General features: G+C 36.8%; 1 protein-coding gene across 2 annotated transcripts; it reads left to right on the forward strand.

Annotated features, from left to right (window-relative positions):
- Positions 1-183: 183 nt before the first annotated feature.
- LOC134854595 (calcium uptake protein 1, mitochondrial-like) lies at positions 184-18,843 on the forward strand. Of its 2 annotated transcripts, XM_063870923.1 has the most exons (10): positions 206-451; positions 1,149-1,302; positions 1,535-1,572; positions 4,902-4,928; positions 6,414-6,528; positions 7,188-7,270; positions 10,778-10,984; positions 14,322-14,495; positions 17,630-17,828; positions 18,436-18,843. In XM_063870923.1, exons 1-10 carry the CDS (start codon positions 347-349, stop codon positions 18,606-18,608), a joined length of 1,275 nt encoding a protein of 424 aa, XP_063726993.1. In that variant the 5' UTR covers positions 206-346; the 3' UTR covers positions 18,609-18,843. The 2 variants fall into 2 exon arrangements, with proteins under 2 accessions (XP_063726992.1, XP_063726993.1); XM_063870922.1 differs by lacking the exon at positions 4,902-4,928 and having other exon boundaries at positions 184-451; positions 18,436-18,842.
- Positions 18,844-19,591: the final 748 nt, after the last annotated feature.

Below are 19,591 nucleotides of genomic sequence, written 5' to 3' on the forward strand. Positions count from 1 at the left end.
ACCAATAATTTCTACATTCCGTGCTGGTTGCTTAAGGGTGAAGTAAGAGTTAACATCTCAGAAATTTATTCAAAATCATTGCGTTTAATTGTTAATCAAGAGTAAGACAACCTTTTCCCGCTGATTTGAACAGCTGTCACGTGGATTATTTCGCTCTCGGATAAATAGTAATAAAAGTGATGAGCTACCATTTTGTTCTCAGGTAGACGACACTTTAAGCCGGAGAGTTAAAGATGAAAGTGATGCTAACAGAAAGAAGTGGCTCATCTCATTGGGTGTTCTGGGCAGCAGTCTCTTGTTTGTATGGCTTAAAATAAGAGACAGGAAAGTGCAACTTAAAAATGAGATGCCTCTTCTGGGCAGCAGTAGTGGACCAAATGAGGCTTCTGAAGAACCGAAAGAGAATGAGGCCGATAAGAAGAAAAAGAAGACCGGGTTCCGAGACCAAAAGGTGAGAAGAAATATTTTTGGATCTATAAAATATTTTTTTTGTATTTGAATTGAGGGTAAAACACAGTGAGCTTCATTTATTTAGGTTGCGCGTTTTTTTTTTCAAGAAAAGTTTGTTCAAGCTCACTTTTATATTGTTGGCTGTTCCAGAAAGCTCTTATTGGATTAACTTAGCTAACCTTTTGAACACAAATTACGCTCTCTTCTAATAAAAGGGTAATTGGTGCAAAAAATAGTGGCTGACTTTATGCTCGAACGTGGCTTGTAGTTCTTAATTTTTTTTTTCACCGGATGAAAAAAATTCATTAATTGTTTCCAGTCTATTCTATAGTCAGAAAAGATGAAACAAATGAACGCGAATAGACCGACTTGTAATTTGACTAGTTTGGGAGGACGCTATTAGATTTGCATATTAGATGTCCAGGTTCTTTCTAATTGGGTTTATTAAACAAAAATGAGTTAATCGTCATAGGTGCCTAAAATTTATGGTGATGTAATTTGTTCTATAGAGCTAAAAATCGATTTCATTGGGTTCACTTTTTCCGTTTTCTTGTCTCCAATACCTGGAACTGTTGGAATCGTTTGATAATTTAGCTGCTTTTAACTGAATAAAAAAACTCTTGTTCTATGAAAATACTGACTTGTTGTTGTCTGCTGCATAATTAGTACTTTGCAAAAGGTTAGACTGTGTTGTACAGGTAATAGAGTACGAGAACAGAATTAAGTTGTACTCCACTCCTGACAAGATCTTCCGCTACTATGCTACTCTGCAGGTGGGCAAAGAAAAGGAAGTCTACATGACTCCGGCTGATTTTGTCCGCAGCATCATCCCAGACAGCAAACAGCCAGAAGGTTCGTGGTATTCACGTGTCTTACTTGGTATGTTTTTCGGAAGGAACTTTTTGAAGACAAAATCAAAACAAGTATATGAAAACTTCGGTTGATCATGTTTTTAGACCTTGTGCAAAAAAAATGTTTGTCTCATTTCCTGTCGCTTAGTTTGCCGTGCTATATTTTTTTGTTGTATCGCAAGTGGTGCGAAGCTTCGTTTTGCCTCTGTGTTCATTTTCAATTTTCGTTTCAGGGCTTGGGCTAGACAAATTCAAGATGTTCGACCCGGAGGTTAGTATCATTCATTTTTTGCAATTTTCAAAACAGGTGCATTCTGTGTGAACTCATTGTCATTTTAGAGTGATCAGAAAAAAGTTCAACTTAATTTTTGAAAGTTCCACCCCCTCATGAATCCTAGATCCGCCCATGGATAGAATATTTTAAGTTGATGTGTGTTTCGTTGTTTATATAAATAGGTAAGTTTTTATGATCTGTATGCTTTAAGTTCCTCAATTTGATATGCAGGAGCACTTTGTTTCCCGTAAACAACTTACACATTTTCATCTTTCTTGATTACTGAATCTTAACAACTTCCAGGTTTCTTCTTACTTGGCCTAGAGGTAACGGCGTCGCCTTTGCACGTTGTTTTCTTTCAGTAAGGACACAATTGAATTTTTTTCTGTTCAAAATTGATTTGTCGACTTTCGTTCATCTGCTCCAAATTTTTTCGGCTTAGTTGCCAAATTGCGGATATTTTTATGCTGTAAGCTATTATCATAGAAGTTGCTAGTGTTGTTCATTGTAGTTTTAGGGGCGATTTGAAATTTTATATAAAATCATTTTTTATTCGACTTAACTTGTCTGCTCTAAGGTTGTCGGCTTTGTTTCCGCTCCCTCCGTTAGTTTTGTTCCGTTGCTATTTTTATTTTCACATTTCCCTCTTGACATGTTTGCCTTGTATTTTTGCTTGATAGTAACAGGTATTATGACAATGTATGGGATTGGGTTTCTTGAGACGCTTTAGAATTTTTTTTTCAGTTTTGCTACAAGTTTGTTTTTCTCAAATATTTTTACCGATTTTCAAAGAAGGGGTTTTCAATGGAAAGACCGCCTACTCCCCTATGGGCTGCTTAGTCTCTTCTTACTTTACCCCTCTGTCTACAGCCTTCGAAAAAGTCTGGGGGGGATATTTTTGATTTTTTTCCATTTTCTCAAAAACTACTCTCCCAAATCTGAGGTTTTGGTTTCAATGATTGAGTTTTTGACCGATTTTTGTAAAATTTTTGAAATTTCTCGACCACTCTTTTCGCGTACCTAAGGTTTTGCGTTCAGTTCAAAGAAAGGATTTCGGAAAGCTCATTTGAATGTGCAATTACGCCCAAATTTTTTTGACACAAAAAGTTATGGCCCTCGGAGAAGTCAAATGTTGATTTTTTAGCCGTTTTTTTGAAAGTTTTTGGCTTAGGATACGATAGCTATCCTGCCAATTCTGATATCGAGGGTTTAATCAAAACAGCAGGTCGTTGAAAGCCTACCTGCGTCAGCAGTCACTCCCAATTTTGTTTCGAAAAGATTATGGTCTTCAAAAATGTCAAAGTTTCGAACATCTGACTGTTTTTTGGAAACTATTTGACTTTTCAAAAACCATCCTGCCCATTCTCAGGTTAAGTCCGAAAATCTTCTCTGATTAAGTGGTACGCTCTATTTTTGCAGAAAAAAAATTAATTTTGGAAAGTCACATTTGTGAACTGATCTTTTTTAGATTTTTTGACTTCTTAATACTACTTTATCAAATCTGAGACGAAGAGTTCAAACGAAAGAAATAGTTCTGAAAATTTTCCAGCAAAAACGGCGACTCTCCAAATTTTTTGTACGAAAAATGTTGTCGTTGGTAAATTCCAATACCTCAAAATTTTTCACCCTTCTCACTTATTTTAGTGGAGAAACAACTAAGCTTTTTGGGCAAAGTCCTTTTTTTGAAATTACCCATAACATCCCGCAATAGTATAAAAGTCCATATCAACGAATTGTTATACTGAGTTTGGAATAATAAGTATTTTATATGGAATTGGAGTAATTGGTGCTAGTTCTCAAAGCAGACCGATTTCGAGCAGACTCAATACAATTAACAAGTCAGAGTGCTCACTTCAAAAGTGAATTGGCAAGTAGCGACTGTTTACTCCGTTTCATTTACATTCGACATGAATGATTTAGATGCGCGTAAAACAGTGTAGTGTTTAGATTATTTTGTTTTTGAAAAAGTTTTATCTGAAAACCGTGAGATAGTTTTTTTCCCGTGTTGTTCAACTCTAGGGGTAACGTTTTTTTTGTATTTCAATCAAATATGCCTCACTTGTTGCACTGGACTGCTAAAAAACGGGACTCCAAGGTCGATTCAATGTCATGGTCGATTCAATGTCATGGTCGATTCAATGTCATTTGCTAAATGTAAGACAAAGTACGCTCTGCAGCAACAAAGTTACAAGTGGCGGAGAAAGAGAGTAATGAGCGTGGTTAGTACTATTGTATAGGTCTTGGTGATTTTTTTTTCAGGAAAAAGTCTTACAATTTGTTCAATTTTGACTTTTAGCTGTTTGACATTTAATTTTTCAAGTTTTTTTTTTTTGTTAAAAGGAAGGCAAACTTTCTAAGTTCGAAAATGGAATTTAACTATCAGATTTACCAGCATAATAAATATTTCATCTATTGATCCAACTTTCTCAAATGGGGCAATTTTATTAAAAAAGCACCAATCACAAATTATTCGTGAAATTCAAAGAGCTTTAAGGACATATAATTTCCCCCTAAAGTTTTTTTAAAAACAACAAGTCAGTGTTTTTGTTTCCTTGCGTTCATTGGTCTTTTCCAATTGTCATTTGGCAAGTTTTGGTTTAGATTTTGAGTTTTTTCCCCGGATTAAAATAATTATATTGCGATACAGTTTCTCAAGTTGAAATTCTATGAGCCTATACGTAATTTTTCTCGATTTTTTAAAAGTGTTTATTTTTGCGGTTTTGTGGAGTTCATTAACATTTTCGAGGCGTCTATTGTCTTTGTGTTTTCAATGTTTTATGCTTTCCAAATTACTTCACGTAAAGTTTGTTATATTCCAAATTAGGTCATTTTCTTGGTATTTCCATCATTTTCTTGGTATTTTTTGACGATTCTAACAATTGTTTTTGACGATTCTAATAATTGTTTTTTCAATTAGCCCGTATAAACCAACTTAAGTCAAAATCTGTTTTTCTGCTCTTGGACCCATTCTGCTCTTAGACCATTCTGCTTATTTCTCCGCCTCCCCAAATTACTTTATGCATCGCATTGGCAATTTATTGGCATATGTAGCTGCTTTCTTTGTGGCTAGTTTTTACAAATTGTCAAAGTCTTGTAGCGTAGATGCGAAGACATGGGACTATAAATCTCCTGGTCGTAGGATCGAATCCGCCACAGCAAAAGTTATTATTGCTTATTTTACCTTTTCTTTTATTTTAATTTTTAGAGCTGCTTTTTTTTTTCAAAAAGCTAGTGTTATCGAAGCGCAGCTTCGCCTCTGTGCTGAAAATTTGGTCATTTTTTGTGCTCTGAATACTGGTAGTAAGAGAGATGTTTGTGTTTTTAAGAAGACTGATTATATGGTTTGGCATACGGTAAGATTGACTGATTGATACCTGCTATCTCCTAAATTTTACAACTTGTTTAAAATTGCACGGCTCCTGCTTTTATAACCCAAATGACTAACTAAATCTTCGAACAATCGCAATCATCCGCTGGCCCTACAATAAAAATGATCGTATAATTTGAAATAATAATTTAATGTCTGTTAAAGATGAAACTATGAATAGCATGCTGCAAAGCAGCAGCAATTTGATCAAACAGTTGGCAAAACAAATCCGAATTTTTCTGCTTCTGAGTAGAACGAAACTAAGACGGTTTCTTAATTATCGCTTTTTAGACGTGATAGTGATTGTATTAAAGCTTAAGATCATTTGCGAATGTTAAACTGCTTTTTGCTTTTCTTGAATTTAATTTGGCCTAAATGATTGCTTTTGCTTGTTATTGATAACAGGTAATGTTATCAATACCTGTTATCAATCTAATTTTTAATTTGATCTGGTAATGTTATAAGCGTTAGTCTAGTTTCTCTGATCACGTCAGGCACAGAAAACCACTATTTTGAAAAGCAAAAAAAAACATATTATCTTTTGGCTTAGCAATTGGGTCGCAATTAAAACACGAAGCTTCATGTGTACACTGGGTTTTCTGAAAGTTAACTCGCTCGCTGTCTGCTGTTTAAATTTAACGTATGCTAAACGATTTACATTTCTTCCTTCACATATTTTGCTTTACTTTTTGGCTGTAAACTTTGTGAGGGATGCAATTGGTGCAGATTGTTAAACTGTTCTGTAATCTTGAAGCAGTTGCGAAAGTTTGGATAAATTAATATATTAGGACGATGGATTGTTTTAGATGAATATTTTCATCCAACGGCTAATTTTGTTATCATTTCCTAATTGACATTTTCAAGCAGCATTTAAGCTTTTGAAAATTGTTCTTTGGAATTTACATTCGGCTATCGGGGCCTTTGGCAACTACAGATAGTCTAAAAACGTTCCAAGGTAATGTGTTACTAACAAAGTTGGATAAACCAGTCAAAAATAACGTCATTGGTGGAGAAATACGGGTGGTTTCTATGTACTCTCGGCGCGACTATGCACTTCGGGTCTAAATCCGGATGCGGCGCGACCCGCAAAGTCTGGACATGAGTCTGGGACCTCGACCCGGGTGGTTACTTTTGGTCGGTTTTTATGGAGCTGGTTAATATTTCGGCCACTATGTATGGTACGGAAACAGCTCACTAAAGCCATTTCGTATGCGAAATATTCAACTCGAAAGCGACAGTTTGCTACGTTTGGAAACTAGTTTTAAAAGCGCCGCATTGGTAAATAGCAAGCCCTTGCTCCGCTACGCCTATTTTCGCCAGGCGTGGTATAATCAATGTTATGGTAATATAGATAGTTTTGTCTAATAATTAAAAATATGAGTTCAATGATTTTCCTGCTTTTTGGAGCTTTGTGGTCTTAGTGTGCAGTGTTAGAGACTGAGTATTTTACTATTGCTGATGTTGTGTTTAGACTGACAGTTGTGTGGATGAGTTGGAGATCGGGGAGGACTCCTTCTTCCACAAACTGGGCCAGCAGGGACTCATCTCCTTCTCAGACTACGTTTTCCTTCTCACTGTCCTGTCCAGTTAGTACTAGTCAGTCAAAACACGGATCTCTTTAACTATATTCCCCTTTTGCAAAAGGGGAGAGATCTAGGTTTAAACTTCTCATATGCTTAACCATTGATCTATTTCTTATAGTAGAGATATTCGTTACTAGGTACCCGAGGGGGGATAGTTGAAGCAATCCCAACACACTAACACAAGCCAACAATACAATATAACACAAATAAAGACAGTAACACAAATAAGCACAACAAAATTTGAAATACTTCGACAAAAAAATCCATCCTTTCGAACTGCAGCCGTGGTTTGATTTGCTGAATCTAAGAGATATAAATTGACAATTGTTGTATCTCAGTAATAATATTCCTCCTGTGATACCTAGTGACAAATCTCAATCTCTACAAAAGACTATTCAACAGTGAAGCCTTAAGCGAATGTTCTTCTGAGTAAGAATTTCCCTGTTGTGCTATGGACGGGATGGAAAGAGGGGCGGAGGTTGTTGGGAGGGAATAGTTTACATAATCTGTTTTGTCGTTAAAGGATCGGTGTCCTCGTTAAGCTCATCAGCAATGCTCGTCAAAAAATTGTGATAAATTCATTCTTTGCCACTTTCAGCAAAATATAAATGGAATAAACCGTATTGATACGATTACTGGCTTACTCTAGAACTTTGTTTCAGCGCCAGCCAAGAATTTTGAGTTTGCGTTCAAAGTGTTCGATATCAACGGAGACGGAGTGGTAGAGCATCACGAGTTCGAACAGGTCAGTTTTTGAGACAGTTATGCGTACAAATATGATAGTTGGGTCCCAAGAAAAAGCAAGTATGAAAGATGGGTCCCGAAATTATTGTGATAACTTTAAAAGAAATGCGAACCATGTTTTCGAAGACTTTGAGGCCTAAAATTTTCTAATGGGATCTATCTTAATTTTAGGGACCCAACTATCATACTTGTACCAAGCTATGAATTAATTGTTTTTTTTTGAAAAATACATTACGAGGCCAAACTGTGCACTGGATAGGCGCACAATTTTGTTTTTCTGTTCCTGGATTGCAGAGACAAATCTTTAAACATGTTCCAAAAAGTAAGTGGATTCCACTTACAAAAGTTTCGTGGATTCCGCGTACAAATAGCTGTAACGTAAATTTTGGTGGCACATTTGTTTTGTTGCGGGTTCCGCAACAAGCAAATATAGCTAGTTGTTCTGGATTCCGCAAAATGTAAGTGGAATCCGCAAAATGTAAGTGGAATCCGGAAATATAAGTGGAATCCGCAAACAAACTGCGGATTCCACTTACAATTTGCGGATTCCACTTACAATTTGCAGATTCCACCTACAATTTGCGGATTCCGCAACAGCTCAATGTAACTATACACATGTCTTATTATTTGTTTGTGGATTCCGCAAATACAGTTGCGGATTCCGCAAATTTGCCTATTTTTGGAGCGATTTTGAGCGGTACAATATTTTACAGTGCACAGTTTGGCCTCGTAATGTATAAATTAATAATATGTCCTATAAAGTGTGTCTCCAAAACAAGGCTTTTTTCAGATAAGAAGCCAAATATTCTGGCATTGAATTTGTTGTCGATTGCAGTCTCAATCATGAGGGAAAAGTTTTGGATCTGATTGCTCCTGGACGGAGATGAAGTCCCACCGGATATATTCCTCCCGGACTAAATTTTAAAAAGTTTCATAAACCCCGAAAACGAACCTAAAGATACCTTTCTGAAGTCAACCTCGGAGCCACTTAACATATCCCCCTTCAAGAAAAGGGGGGAATTGTTAAGTAGATAAATTTAGTCGAGTTTTGACCAATCAGAATGCAGCAGAATTCGAATTATAAATGATAAGCTCTTGTGCTGATTTTCTGCTTTTATTAAGAGTAATGAACGTAGTTTTTTTTTCATGAAAAAGTCTTAAAATATGCATACACTTAGTTATAATGCACTTTTTGAGTTCAATTGAAATTCATCTGCTGAAAGTGATGTAAATAGCACTCTCCAAATACGAACGTGCAAATGGCGCAAAAAAAAACATGAACGATTTCTAGTTTCGAAAGTGGAATTTATGTTTTAAATTTCCAGCGGAATAATAAGTTTACCGGATCTTGTTAACTATCCCCCCTATGTTACCTTGTAAAGAATCTCCCCCCCCTAAAAATAAATAACTGAACAGCTAAGCATATACGAATTTTGTACCTTGTTAACTACCCCCCCCCCCCTTAAGTTAACTCTATCTTAAGTGACGTCAAACTTAAAATTGAAATCACAAACTTGCGGTTCACAATATTAGGGTAGTATAACAAAAATATCAGACAATGGAAATAATGAGTTAGTTTTTTTGCTTATTTCAAGGATGATTCTTCTCGTTGTACTGAGATTAGGTTTTGTTGTATTCTGATCGGCTCTTTCGCATAAGTTTGAAAGAGAAAACTGAAAAATAAAGATAACTGCTATTCCTCCTGCAATTTATTATTTTGCCCGTCTTGTATTTGATTCTTTATCTTGTCTTGTATATTTAATGAAAATCAGAATGCGCTATGGACGCAATGTTTAACTGAACACAATGTTTTTCTTTTTGTCAAACACCTCGTTTAATAAGTTGCTATAAGCTCAACGTTTAAGAGTAGGCCAAGAATATTCTAGGTCATCCAAATTGACTCAAGTCTGGGTTTATTCTAGAATTCTTTTCTGAACTAAGTCAATGCTTTAGAAAAAGATGAACTCAATTCATTTTCAAGGCTAGAGAGTACCTGTCAACATTTTTTCCAAGTTTTTGCCTGCAGAGATTCGTTTAAGCAGCTTGAATGAATCAACTAAAAGCAGACACTTTGCGTAAAAAACTTTTTTTTTTCGAAAGGAATCCTTCTAAGAAATAACTTTTTGGTATAACTTTTATGTGTAACTTTTTTCGAAACAATTAGATTTTTTTTCTGAATCGTCTCATTCAAAAATATTATTGAAAACTTTGGAAAGCATCGCTTGAATAGCTGGCTTTGGTGATCTTCAACTTTTGCGAATCGATTAATGATATAATTTTTCAAAGTTTCAACGCTTGCTTGGCTACATTTTTTGTCTGCACCGATTGGCTCTGCAGTTATTTGAAAATTTTCATGTTTTTTTTTGCTCAATGGCTTACTTGAAAAGTGCGGATCGATTTTGATGCACATAGGTATAATGCGCTTTTGTATTTCATTTGAAATTCATCTGCTGAAAGTGACGGAAATAGCAGTCTCCAATTACAAACGTGGGAATGGCGCGGAAAAACGTGAACGATTTCAAGTTTCGAGAGTTCGAAAGTACAGTTTTCTTTCAAGGTTTCGAGCCGAATAAACATTTTACCTATTGATCCAGTTTTATCAAGTTGGTCAAGATTTTCAAAAATTTGCCAATCATAAAGTTTTCTGGAAATTCAAAGAGCTTAAAGCCTTTTTTCTTTGAAATTCGAATTCGATTTTGTTCAACAAAGTCAGTTTTTTTGTCTGTTTACTTGCGTTCATTACTCTGTTCCAACTGTCTGTTGGCTATGTTACGAAGCGATTCACGCATTGATGCGAAGCGATTCATGCGTTGAAATAACTGGAAAATTTTCAAAGTTTTATCCTCTGACTGTTTTCTTAGAAAAATTATTTTTTTGCATAATGATTTAATAAATAAAATAGCATGGAAAAGTTCAAGGGTGTCTTAGTTTGAATGGTCTGAAGCATTTAAGTATGCGACAATTTTCAAATTCTATAGCTAGATTGGCTTGCTCAAAAGTTTGGCGAATCAGCTTCAGCTGAAATACTTTGAAGTTTTACATAATTATATCGATTGAATGAATAGTTTGCTGCAAAAATGTTTAAGTATTTGAATTTTTCATTGCTTGAACAAATTGCTCAGAACAATTATTTGTTTGCGAGCCGACTGATTAATAGAGATGGGCGTGCTTGTGAATTTTAAAAAATGCGATTAGCAAGCCTTTTCAAATCAGAATATAGACTTTTTTCGGTTAACAACTAATTTAACAAATCCGGCCATGACCTGGGTTGTTTAAGCTGAAAGTATCCATTTTTATCTTTGGTATCGCAAGTGGTGCGAAGCTCCGGTTCGCCTCTGTACAAATGTTTGTTTTGTCTAAAATGAGTCGTTGATCTTCTTCGACGAGTTAATTTTTTGAAAATTGTGGCATATTTATTAGTTTTTTCAGTAAGTCAAACTGTTCTTTTGAGCCGTGAAATTCAATACATACGTGAAGCTTAAACGGTCTCTTACCTTTGTGTATACAGGTAGCAAGTGTGATCCGTGCAAGTGGCAGTGTTGGCAAGAGACACCGCGACCACAAGACTACAGGCAACGTCATCAAGAAGGGTAGCGGAGGAGTGTCTTCGGCACTGGCCACCTACTTCTTCGGACCCAACCTAGACCAGAAGTTATCCATCGGGGATTTCCTCAAATTTCAGCAGGAATTGCACCGAGGAGTGCTAGAGCTTGAGGTGAGTGAGACGCAAACAGCTGCCATCTGTCATGGTACCTGACTGGCGAAAATAACATTTTTTTCATTACTCACTTGATTAAGTGGCAGTCGATAAATGAAGTGAGAACACTTTTTAGGTCGTGTTTTTTTAATTCTTTTTCAAGAAAAAGTCTGTTGTTCAGGCCCAAATTTGATTTTTCGCGGAATCAGTTTGATTTTTTTACCCTTGCGATCAGCAAGGGTTTTCCAACTGGATACTAGACTCTTTTTTTTCCCGTAAACAGGAATCATCTGGACTCATCTCCTGGTGGTACCTTGGTTCATAACAAATTCAACATTCTTAGCGTGTCTGGTGTTAGATAGATGGTGTCAGCTGATGGCGTCAGTTCTCCAGTGAGTTTTTCTGTGGTGTTTTTTCGGGCTCTTGACTTGCAGCTTGAACTTGCAGCTTGAACTTTGTTGTTGTTGTTGTAGCCTAGTTGACTCTTGACGACATGGGTTTCCGTTTGTTTCGGCTAATAGTGGTTTCGTCTCGTCCCTATTCCAGTGTGTATTGGCCCCCGACGGTATAGGTAGGGCATGTCACTAGCGTGTGTTACTTGAATGTCATTTAAACTCTGGCCGCGCCGGAATTGATCTCGCGTTTTGTTGTTTGGTTGTAATGTCAGCATCCTCCGTCAAGCTAATTGGTTAAGCTTTACCGCTCTTTCGTGCTGTGTGTGCTGAAGTTGGTCAGCTAAATGAAGGGGTCAGCCCATAGACTGTGGATATTTAGATCTGTCGATCTGACTGGACAGTTGAATACGTGTTGCGTGTCATAGGGCTCTAGGTTGCAAACAGTGCATATATTAGGCATTTTTGGGTCAATCCTGCTCTGGTAGTTTGCTTTAGTAGCTATTCAGGATGGGTAAGTATCTGGAGCGGAGCTGTGCAAGTGTGCAACTAGCCTTACGTGGAGTTTCTTTTCTTCTTCGAAGTTCACTCCAGGATTGGTGATACCCAAAAGGTTCCTGTGATGAATCTCAGTTAAGTCTCACAGTTTTAGTATGCAGATGCTTGAGACCAATTTTATATTGGCAAATTGTAAAAACTGAATCAGTTGGCAGGTGTACGGCAACTTCTTGCGCTTTTTGAGTGTTGCTGCTGTTTAATTCTAACTTTCTATGTTCTGCACGCTCGGGAAGATGTCATCAGAGGAAGGACACTTTGGCAAGCATTTCATTATGCTCTCGAACAGGGAGAATTTTGGTTTCATCGTATAAATGATCATTTTTCGTCTAACAGCCGCTTATAATTCTAAGTGCATTGTTTTGTTTGACTTGAAGTTTTGACCAGTTGGTGTTGCTTAAACTTGGAGACCGTATAGTTGCGGCGTAGTTCATTACGCTACGGCTGATTGCTTATAGCCGATGGCTAGTGTTGGCAAACCAAGAAGTAAAAGAGTTGCCATGGATTTGTCTTTAAGGGAAAGGTTCAAGTGCCTATCTTTAGCCATTCTTTTAATTGAGTGAGTGGACTGCATATATAGAGAAAAGAGTGTGGCCGAGACAACACCACCTTGTACAACTTGCTTAACTTTTCTAATGCCAGATTCGCGTCTCCAAATTCAACCGAGATCAAGTGCAACCATAAGGGTACTTCGGCATGGTTTTGCATAATTTAGTCGGTCGGTTATGTGATAATTGGTACAATTAAGTGCAGTCACGATAGAGCGGGCTTTCCTAAAACCGTGCTGGTGATCTGCTAGTTGTATGTTTAGGTTTAGCTCAGGTAAGAGAATCCTTTCCACAAGTTCGGTGGTTGGCGACAGTAGTGGAATTGGGCGGAAGCTTTTCGATTTCTTAGATCCTTACCTGGTTTGGGGAAAAGAAGTATGCTTAATATTTTTCAAATTGGTATTATGGCAGTGTTGATAGAAATGGTTTTGGTTTGTGGCAGAATTTTAAGGCCATTTGGGCCGAGATAGTTTAAGCGAATGGAGGCAATTTGATCAGGGCCTTACTCTTGCTAGATTCTTCGATTGTTTTCTGTACTAATAGCGGTGAGATGGTCATTTTGCTAAGTTAAGCCAGCAACCTTGCTCAAGTTTAAACTTGCTTTACTACTTTACAACAATGAAATGGTCTAGAACCGATTACAACATGTCCTAATTTTGCTCATAAATTAATCAAATTCTCTGTGAAATTAATCAAATTCTCTATTAAAATACCTCGAAGAGGAGACAACGCTTCCTGGCATACTGTGATGATGAGCGTTTGCGACGCGAACAACATTCTTCGTCTTACTAGGGGTCTCTTTTCATCAAGCTCTGCTTTAGCAAACGATGACCTATTGCTGCCATGATATCGATACTTGGAAGATTCTCCAGCTCGACTAAAACATCGTATATTGTTAACTACTTAGCCTTCAGATCAAGATTAAAAGTCCCAGTGTCATCCGCCTCCTCAAGGTGGGACCGGCTGCGGCAAAATGGATGACATCTCTCTCCCCCATGGTTGGTCCTGCACTGAGCAGGCCGAGGGCTAATGAAAAAATCATCAAGACTAAAAGGGGAAACTTTGCTTCTCACTTTCTCAGCAGGAGAGAACCACACGATCATAGAAGCATCCTCACTGAATGAAGCATCCTTCAACGAAGGCGTGATTGCATCCGGCACTTCGCCCCAAGACGATTCACCATGTCTTTGACTGAAATCGTAGTTGTACGCAGACATTTTGCACTCCGAAAATTCAACATGCTTCAAAACAAGAGGGGCGGAATGTTGAGGCTGAAAAGGCGTTTTAGAACTGAAACTAAATCAAGCGCTTAATGTTGATGCCAAACTACAAAGAGCAGTGACTAAAAACACGGTTTCCAAAAATTCTTTTGACTTCTATAAAATAACTCGGAACAAATTACAAATCTTTTGTAATTATGAATCTTCAGTCGCTCATTCTCCCAAATTTAGAAGCTAGCACACTAAACATGATTGGTGCTGTCGATTTCTTGGTCAACAGTTTTCTGGCTAAATATGTCGGGTTTGATGCTCAGGTTTTTTCAATAATTCAATCAAATTATCATGAATTTAAATGGGCTTGTTTTTAAGGAAAATTATTTGCGTTGAGTTAACACGATCCCAAATTCTTTTTCGATTGTTTTAATATTTTCTCCAAAAAAAGTTGAGCGATTTTTGGTTCTTGTCCTTTGATTTTTCTACAGTCTTTTGTTTCTTAAGTTTGAGCTCAACTGATTTGCTGTTGTAGTACCAGCAGGCTATATGCTCTAAAAGTAAAAATCACTCCCCTCTGCTGTATTTTGGATGTATGGTTGTGAGGTGGTTTATAAAGGGAAACGACACCAATGGTGTTTGTTGACAGTGCAAGAAGCAGTGCAAAGAAGGCGACAGTATGAGCGAGAAGCAATTCAGCAAACTTCTCCTCATGTACCTGCAGCAGAGTCAAGGCAGGAAGAAGGAAATGCTGAACAGAATCAACAAACTCTACGGCAGAAAAAACAGCCAAGACCAACAAGACAACCCAGTTGTGACAGAGGTACTATTTTTTCAGACGATTGGTATAATTTGATAATCGAAGTTGCAAACCTCAACCGGATTTTCAAGTGGCAAAAATGTTAACATTTGGTACTGTTAGCGATGCAATGGCTTGCGTAGGAGTTTCTGAGGGGAAAGGCAGGTGGTGCTCCAAAAAATTTGCGAAATTTCGGTAACTTATGTTTCAACTTCAAATTGCGCGAAAAAAAAACGAGAATGACTTCTAGTTTCAGAAAAGGCTCTTAGTTTTTAGAATTATTAGAATTCATTACTTTGAATCAGTTTTCTGAAATTGGTGCGTTTTATACAACAAATGGCTGAATAAAAGATTGACAAAATTCAAAGAGCTTGAAAGTGATATATTGTTTTAACTGAAATTCGAACATTTTTACAAAGATACTAATTTCGGTTTCCCCTGGTTTCACTGACACTTTTCTATTTGTTTGTTGGCTGTTTTATTCGATATTCCGATAAATTTACGAATTGGCATACTTGAAAACGCCTTTCAGTCTAGGCAACTGTCTTAAATCAATCTCAAAGCATTTGCAAGACATGTTTGGTAAATGAATTTCTGCTCAACTGGTTTTGGTAGTTGGACTGCTTGAGATATCCATATTTTTTGGAAGGTATATATTTGTTATTGGTACGCGATTAGCAAGCGTTATCACAGGACTATAGACTTTTTTCGGGTTAACAACTTGTTTCACAGAATCACTTGAATCAATTTTCCTTTGGCTCATATGCTATCAGAAGTCAGTCGTTAATTCGCGCATGAAGAGATAACGCATCTGCCTATAAAGACGAATGTCAGGGGTTCGAATACGATCAGGAGAAGTAGTTTCACCTTAGTATCATTGGGCTATCATTTCCTTGATATAGTGAAATTTCTGCTATAGCAAAATTCCAATAACGTCGTTTTTGATTTTATTATATGGTTGTATTATAGTAGATTTCTGCCTCGTTTCGGTTCTGAGTTAGATCGGTTTCGGGTAGCTGACTGATTTACAACATTTCACTTCATACGTAATTTAAACCGTAATTATCAGAAATTAGAAGTCAACAAAGAATATCGAACTGACATAAATTTCGGTATTTAAAAGCAGAATTCAATGTCATAAAATACGCAAAATGAATACATTAATAAATCAATTTTAAAACAGCGCCTGAACAACTTTTGAACTTCTTTGTTTCGATCTTTTACTTTTTTCGCACACTGTTCTTCGTTCACCAGAAAAACCCATAGTTACAAACTTGGTTTTTTTCTCGCTATGAATTCTAGCGAGAACATAGTATGATTTTTTGGTGTTTCCTGAAATTAGGAAGCGTTATCAAATGGGAGTTCAGACTTTTTTCAGGTTAACAACTTGCTTAGCAAAATTACTTGAGTCAATTGGTATTTTGGCTTATAATGACTTCAAATATCTGAGCGTCTCCGACACACTTAGTCTGGAGGAGGAAACGAACACGCCTGTGACGCCAAAGGTCCTGGGTTTGAATCTGACTATACCTGTTTTTGGTTTCAAACGGGAAAAAGTCAGTTTCAAAAAATTGTCGGCTTAATGTTGCCTGCTTTTGTTTTGTCGGCTTGGCTGCCATTTTGTAAAAAAAAAATTTGAAGTTTTTTACCGTATAGTTGCTTTTAGTGTTCTGATTTACCTCTGCTGTTTGTAATTTTACTAAACTTGACTTATGTATTTTTTTTATTAAAAACCTTTCCTGCCCAAATGATTTTGGCCTAAATTTTATTGGTTTAGTAGCCTAATATCGAGTCGATTCAGCGGAAACATATTTTAAGCGCTGAGCTCTGGATCGCACAAAATGCTAAAAATCTTGATAGAATTCCGAACTTTTCGTTTTCCAGTTTTTCGTTTTCTTTTCATTTTTTCGACTTGATAGATATCGGCTTATTGGCCTCATATTTTGTCTTTCGACGAGCGAAAAAAAGTTTTGTGTATGTGCATCTGTTTTTTGATGTTGAGGTGAACTTAATGACTTCTTTTTAGTCTTAAATGTTTGACTTTTTTATTTTTCTTATTTGGTCTTGATAGGTTTCGGCCCATTTTATATCGGCTTAGTGGCCTCATATGGTTTAATTTGAAGACCAAAGAAAGTTTTATGAGTGTTTGTGTGTGTTGAGGGTGAGATGGACTTATTAACTTCTCAGAAGTCTGAAGTTCAGTTGATTGTTTTCGGCTTAAAGTATTTCTGACAAGGTATTGTATCGCAAGTGATGAGAAGCTCAACTTCGCCTCTGTGTGAATTGCTTTTTCGTAAAAAACATCAATGGTAATTCAATGATTACATGTTTTCTTTTAACATTCACTTGAGGTGCTTCTATTTATTTCAATTGTTTTAGCGCGACCACTTTTTACACTAGTTTTTTAACTTATCAAAAATGGCGGGACCATACTTCGAAACGAAGTTAGCTAAAGGTTGCCGGACATCAAGCCGACGGGACTTCAAGCCGAATCGTAAAATTAGGGACTTGAAGCCGAAAATTTTGTCACTAAGTCATGAAATATGATTAATTTGAAAAAATTTTTTGAAGAATTTCGCAATTTCATTATCTTTATTCGGTAATTATTAGCGTTTTCATAAAATTAAAGCCTCCAAATGATGTTTAGGAAAGTTGAAAAATAAAACACGGTTGAAGGTAATTTTCTTGTTTTTAATTTATGCATTTCAAAAACCGGCTCATATTATTAACGGATGCCAATCCCAAGTGATTCTTTGTGGACGCTTATTATGGAGTAAAATAGCTTTTGACAAGCAACGTTTTACAGAAGAAAAAATAATGATTTGAGGTGCTTGTAAAGTTTAATTTTCGGCTTGAAGTCCCTTCGGCTTGAAGTCCCGTCGGCTTGTTGTCCTAGACCCTTAGCTAAAACCACAGAATAACGCTCTTCAATGACATAAAAAAAACTTGACTGATTTTTTATTTTAAAAGTGAACTATATTTTGCAGGTTTTTCCAGCGGAATGAAAAAAATACGTATTAACCTAATTTTCTCAAAATATGTTTTTTTTAAAAAAAAACATCAATCATTAAAAACGTTTTTGAAAGGCAACATAATTTTTCTTTGAAACTCCGCGAGTACTTGGATTTTTTTTTGCAATTATGTTGTTTGTGTTGCAGCGCATCCCGCTAGAAGACGTGTACGCTTTTTGGGACGTGTTGACCCGACTGAATGAGGTCGAACATGCAATCACTTTCTGGACACTCAGTGGGGCTCCGATCGACAAGGACACGTTCAAACATGTTACTCGCATAGTAGGCAAAAGAGAGCTGAACGAACACCTAGTCGAAGTCCTCTTCCAGCTGTTCGACGACAACGGTGAGCCTATATATTCGAGATCTACTACCTATTTTACCTACGGAAAGTCGAGGAGTAATGATTGCCATATGTTTTTACAGAATTACGATGTGAAAGCCTTGATTAAGAGCACTTTCATGACATTCGAAAGTAAGGAAGTTACTGAATGCATGCTTAATTTTTGGGGAAATTTGTTACATATGTTCTGTTAGTTGATATGCTATGAGCTCCACAATCAGGATTACGAGTACATTTTTGAGAAAAAACTCAAGCTCAGAGCAGGCGCGAATCTAGGAATTTCTCGAGGGAGGAGGCGGATTTTCAAAAAAAAATTTGAAAAAAGGCGTTTTAGGCACTTTTTGGAAAATTTCGAGCAAAAAATCGCGTTTTTTCGGCGCGCGCTCCCCCCTCAAAATGAGTATAGATTGGCTCCTTTAAAAAAATTTTAAGGTCAGTCAGCCAAAAATGGATATCTTAAAATAGTGAAGAATTTATTTGCCAAAATTTGTTTTCCAAAATTATAAGAAAATTGTTCGAAATGATTCAATTATTTTATTTTTGCGGTTTGTTTGAATTTATCAACTGTTTTAATAAGTATTTTTTGGCTATGTTTTGTGTGTGTGAATAGGCGACGGCATGCTTACTCATCAGGAGTTCTTTGATGTGATGAAGAGGAGGGTTTGGCGAAATTTGAGGAGGCGGAGAGACATGGGGCTGCACCGTCTGCTGAGTGCGTGTGGCACCTGTCTCAAAACTACAGACTTCCTCACACCACTCAAGAAAACGATCGGTTGGAACTGAATGGAAAAATGCATTGGATCGATTGGCAGTCACGTTTGTAGCAGTCGGAGTCTGGAATTGTAATGAAAACTCACGATCTTTTGAATAAACATATCGCTAAAACTCTGTGAAGCGAAATAAAAGTTAATGCTCCTCATAATTGTTTAAACCTGTTTATAAATTAGATAGCTCAAATAATTAAAAATGTTAAATTGTTGCTCCGAATCTCGAAAAAGTGAAGTCATTGTAGTCCATGTTCATGATAGCATTACATTGAGTTCTAATCACACTAGCGGACTGAAGTGAGCGTTAGTTTTATACTACTATTTTTTTTAAACCTAAGTCACAAATTGTGGTGCCAATTTTGGGGCTCTTTTACGGCTTTTTGATAGCCTGTGCTTTGACTTTCAAATAGTAATAAGTTAACACAGTTGCTGCCTTATAAATTCATCAATTGAACCGAAAAAAGTGATTTGTTTCAAACAACATAACAAACAAAGCGGTCGAGAGGGCAGTTCGTGAGACTAGAATGCTCGAGTTTGTAGGTTCGATCCCCATAGGTAGCAATGTTTAATTAATTCGAGGCTTATTTCTATATTTTCTTAATTCTATTTATTAAGCTGCTTTGTAGTCGTCTGCCCGCAAGTATTTGCAAGGCGCAGCTTCACCTCTGTAAAGATAGTATTCTCCTAAATAGCTTCACATTCAATGGAAGTAATTTCTTCGACATCAAATTGATGCAAGCTTATTGGTCTAAGTATTGAGTTGGTTGCCGCTATTAACAGGGCCGAAGGCTTGTGTTTGCCTGTAGAATTGCACTTTCCAGAAAAAAAAGACTGCACACATGTACGCCAGCGAGTGAAAAAAAACAGCTTGCTTTCATAGAATTAGTTATGGCCAATGTAATTTCAAGCGTCTGATTCTGTTAACATCCCACAGCTAATTTCCTGGTTTATAAAGATAAAACGTTAAGGCTCGAGCCCAGTTGGGTGCTTTTGGCTTAT

Source organism: Symsagittifera roscoffensis, chromosome 9 (genome assembly GCF_963678635.1).
Source record: "Symsagittifera roscoffensis chromosome 9, txSymRosc1.1, whole genome shotgun sequence".
NCBI lineage: Eukaryota > Metazoa > Xenacoelomorpha > Acoela > Convolutidae > Symsagittifera > Symsagittifera roscoffensis.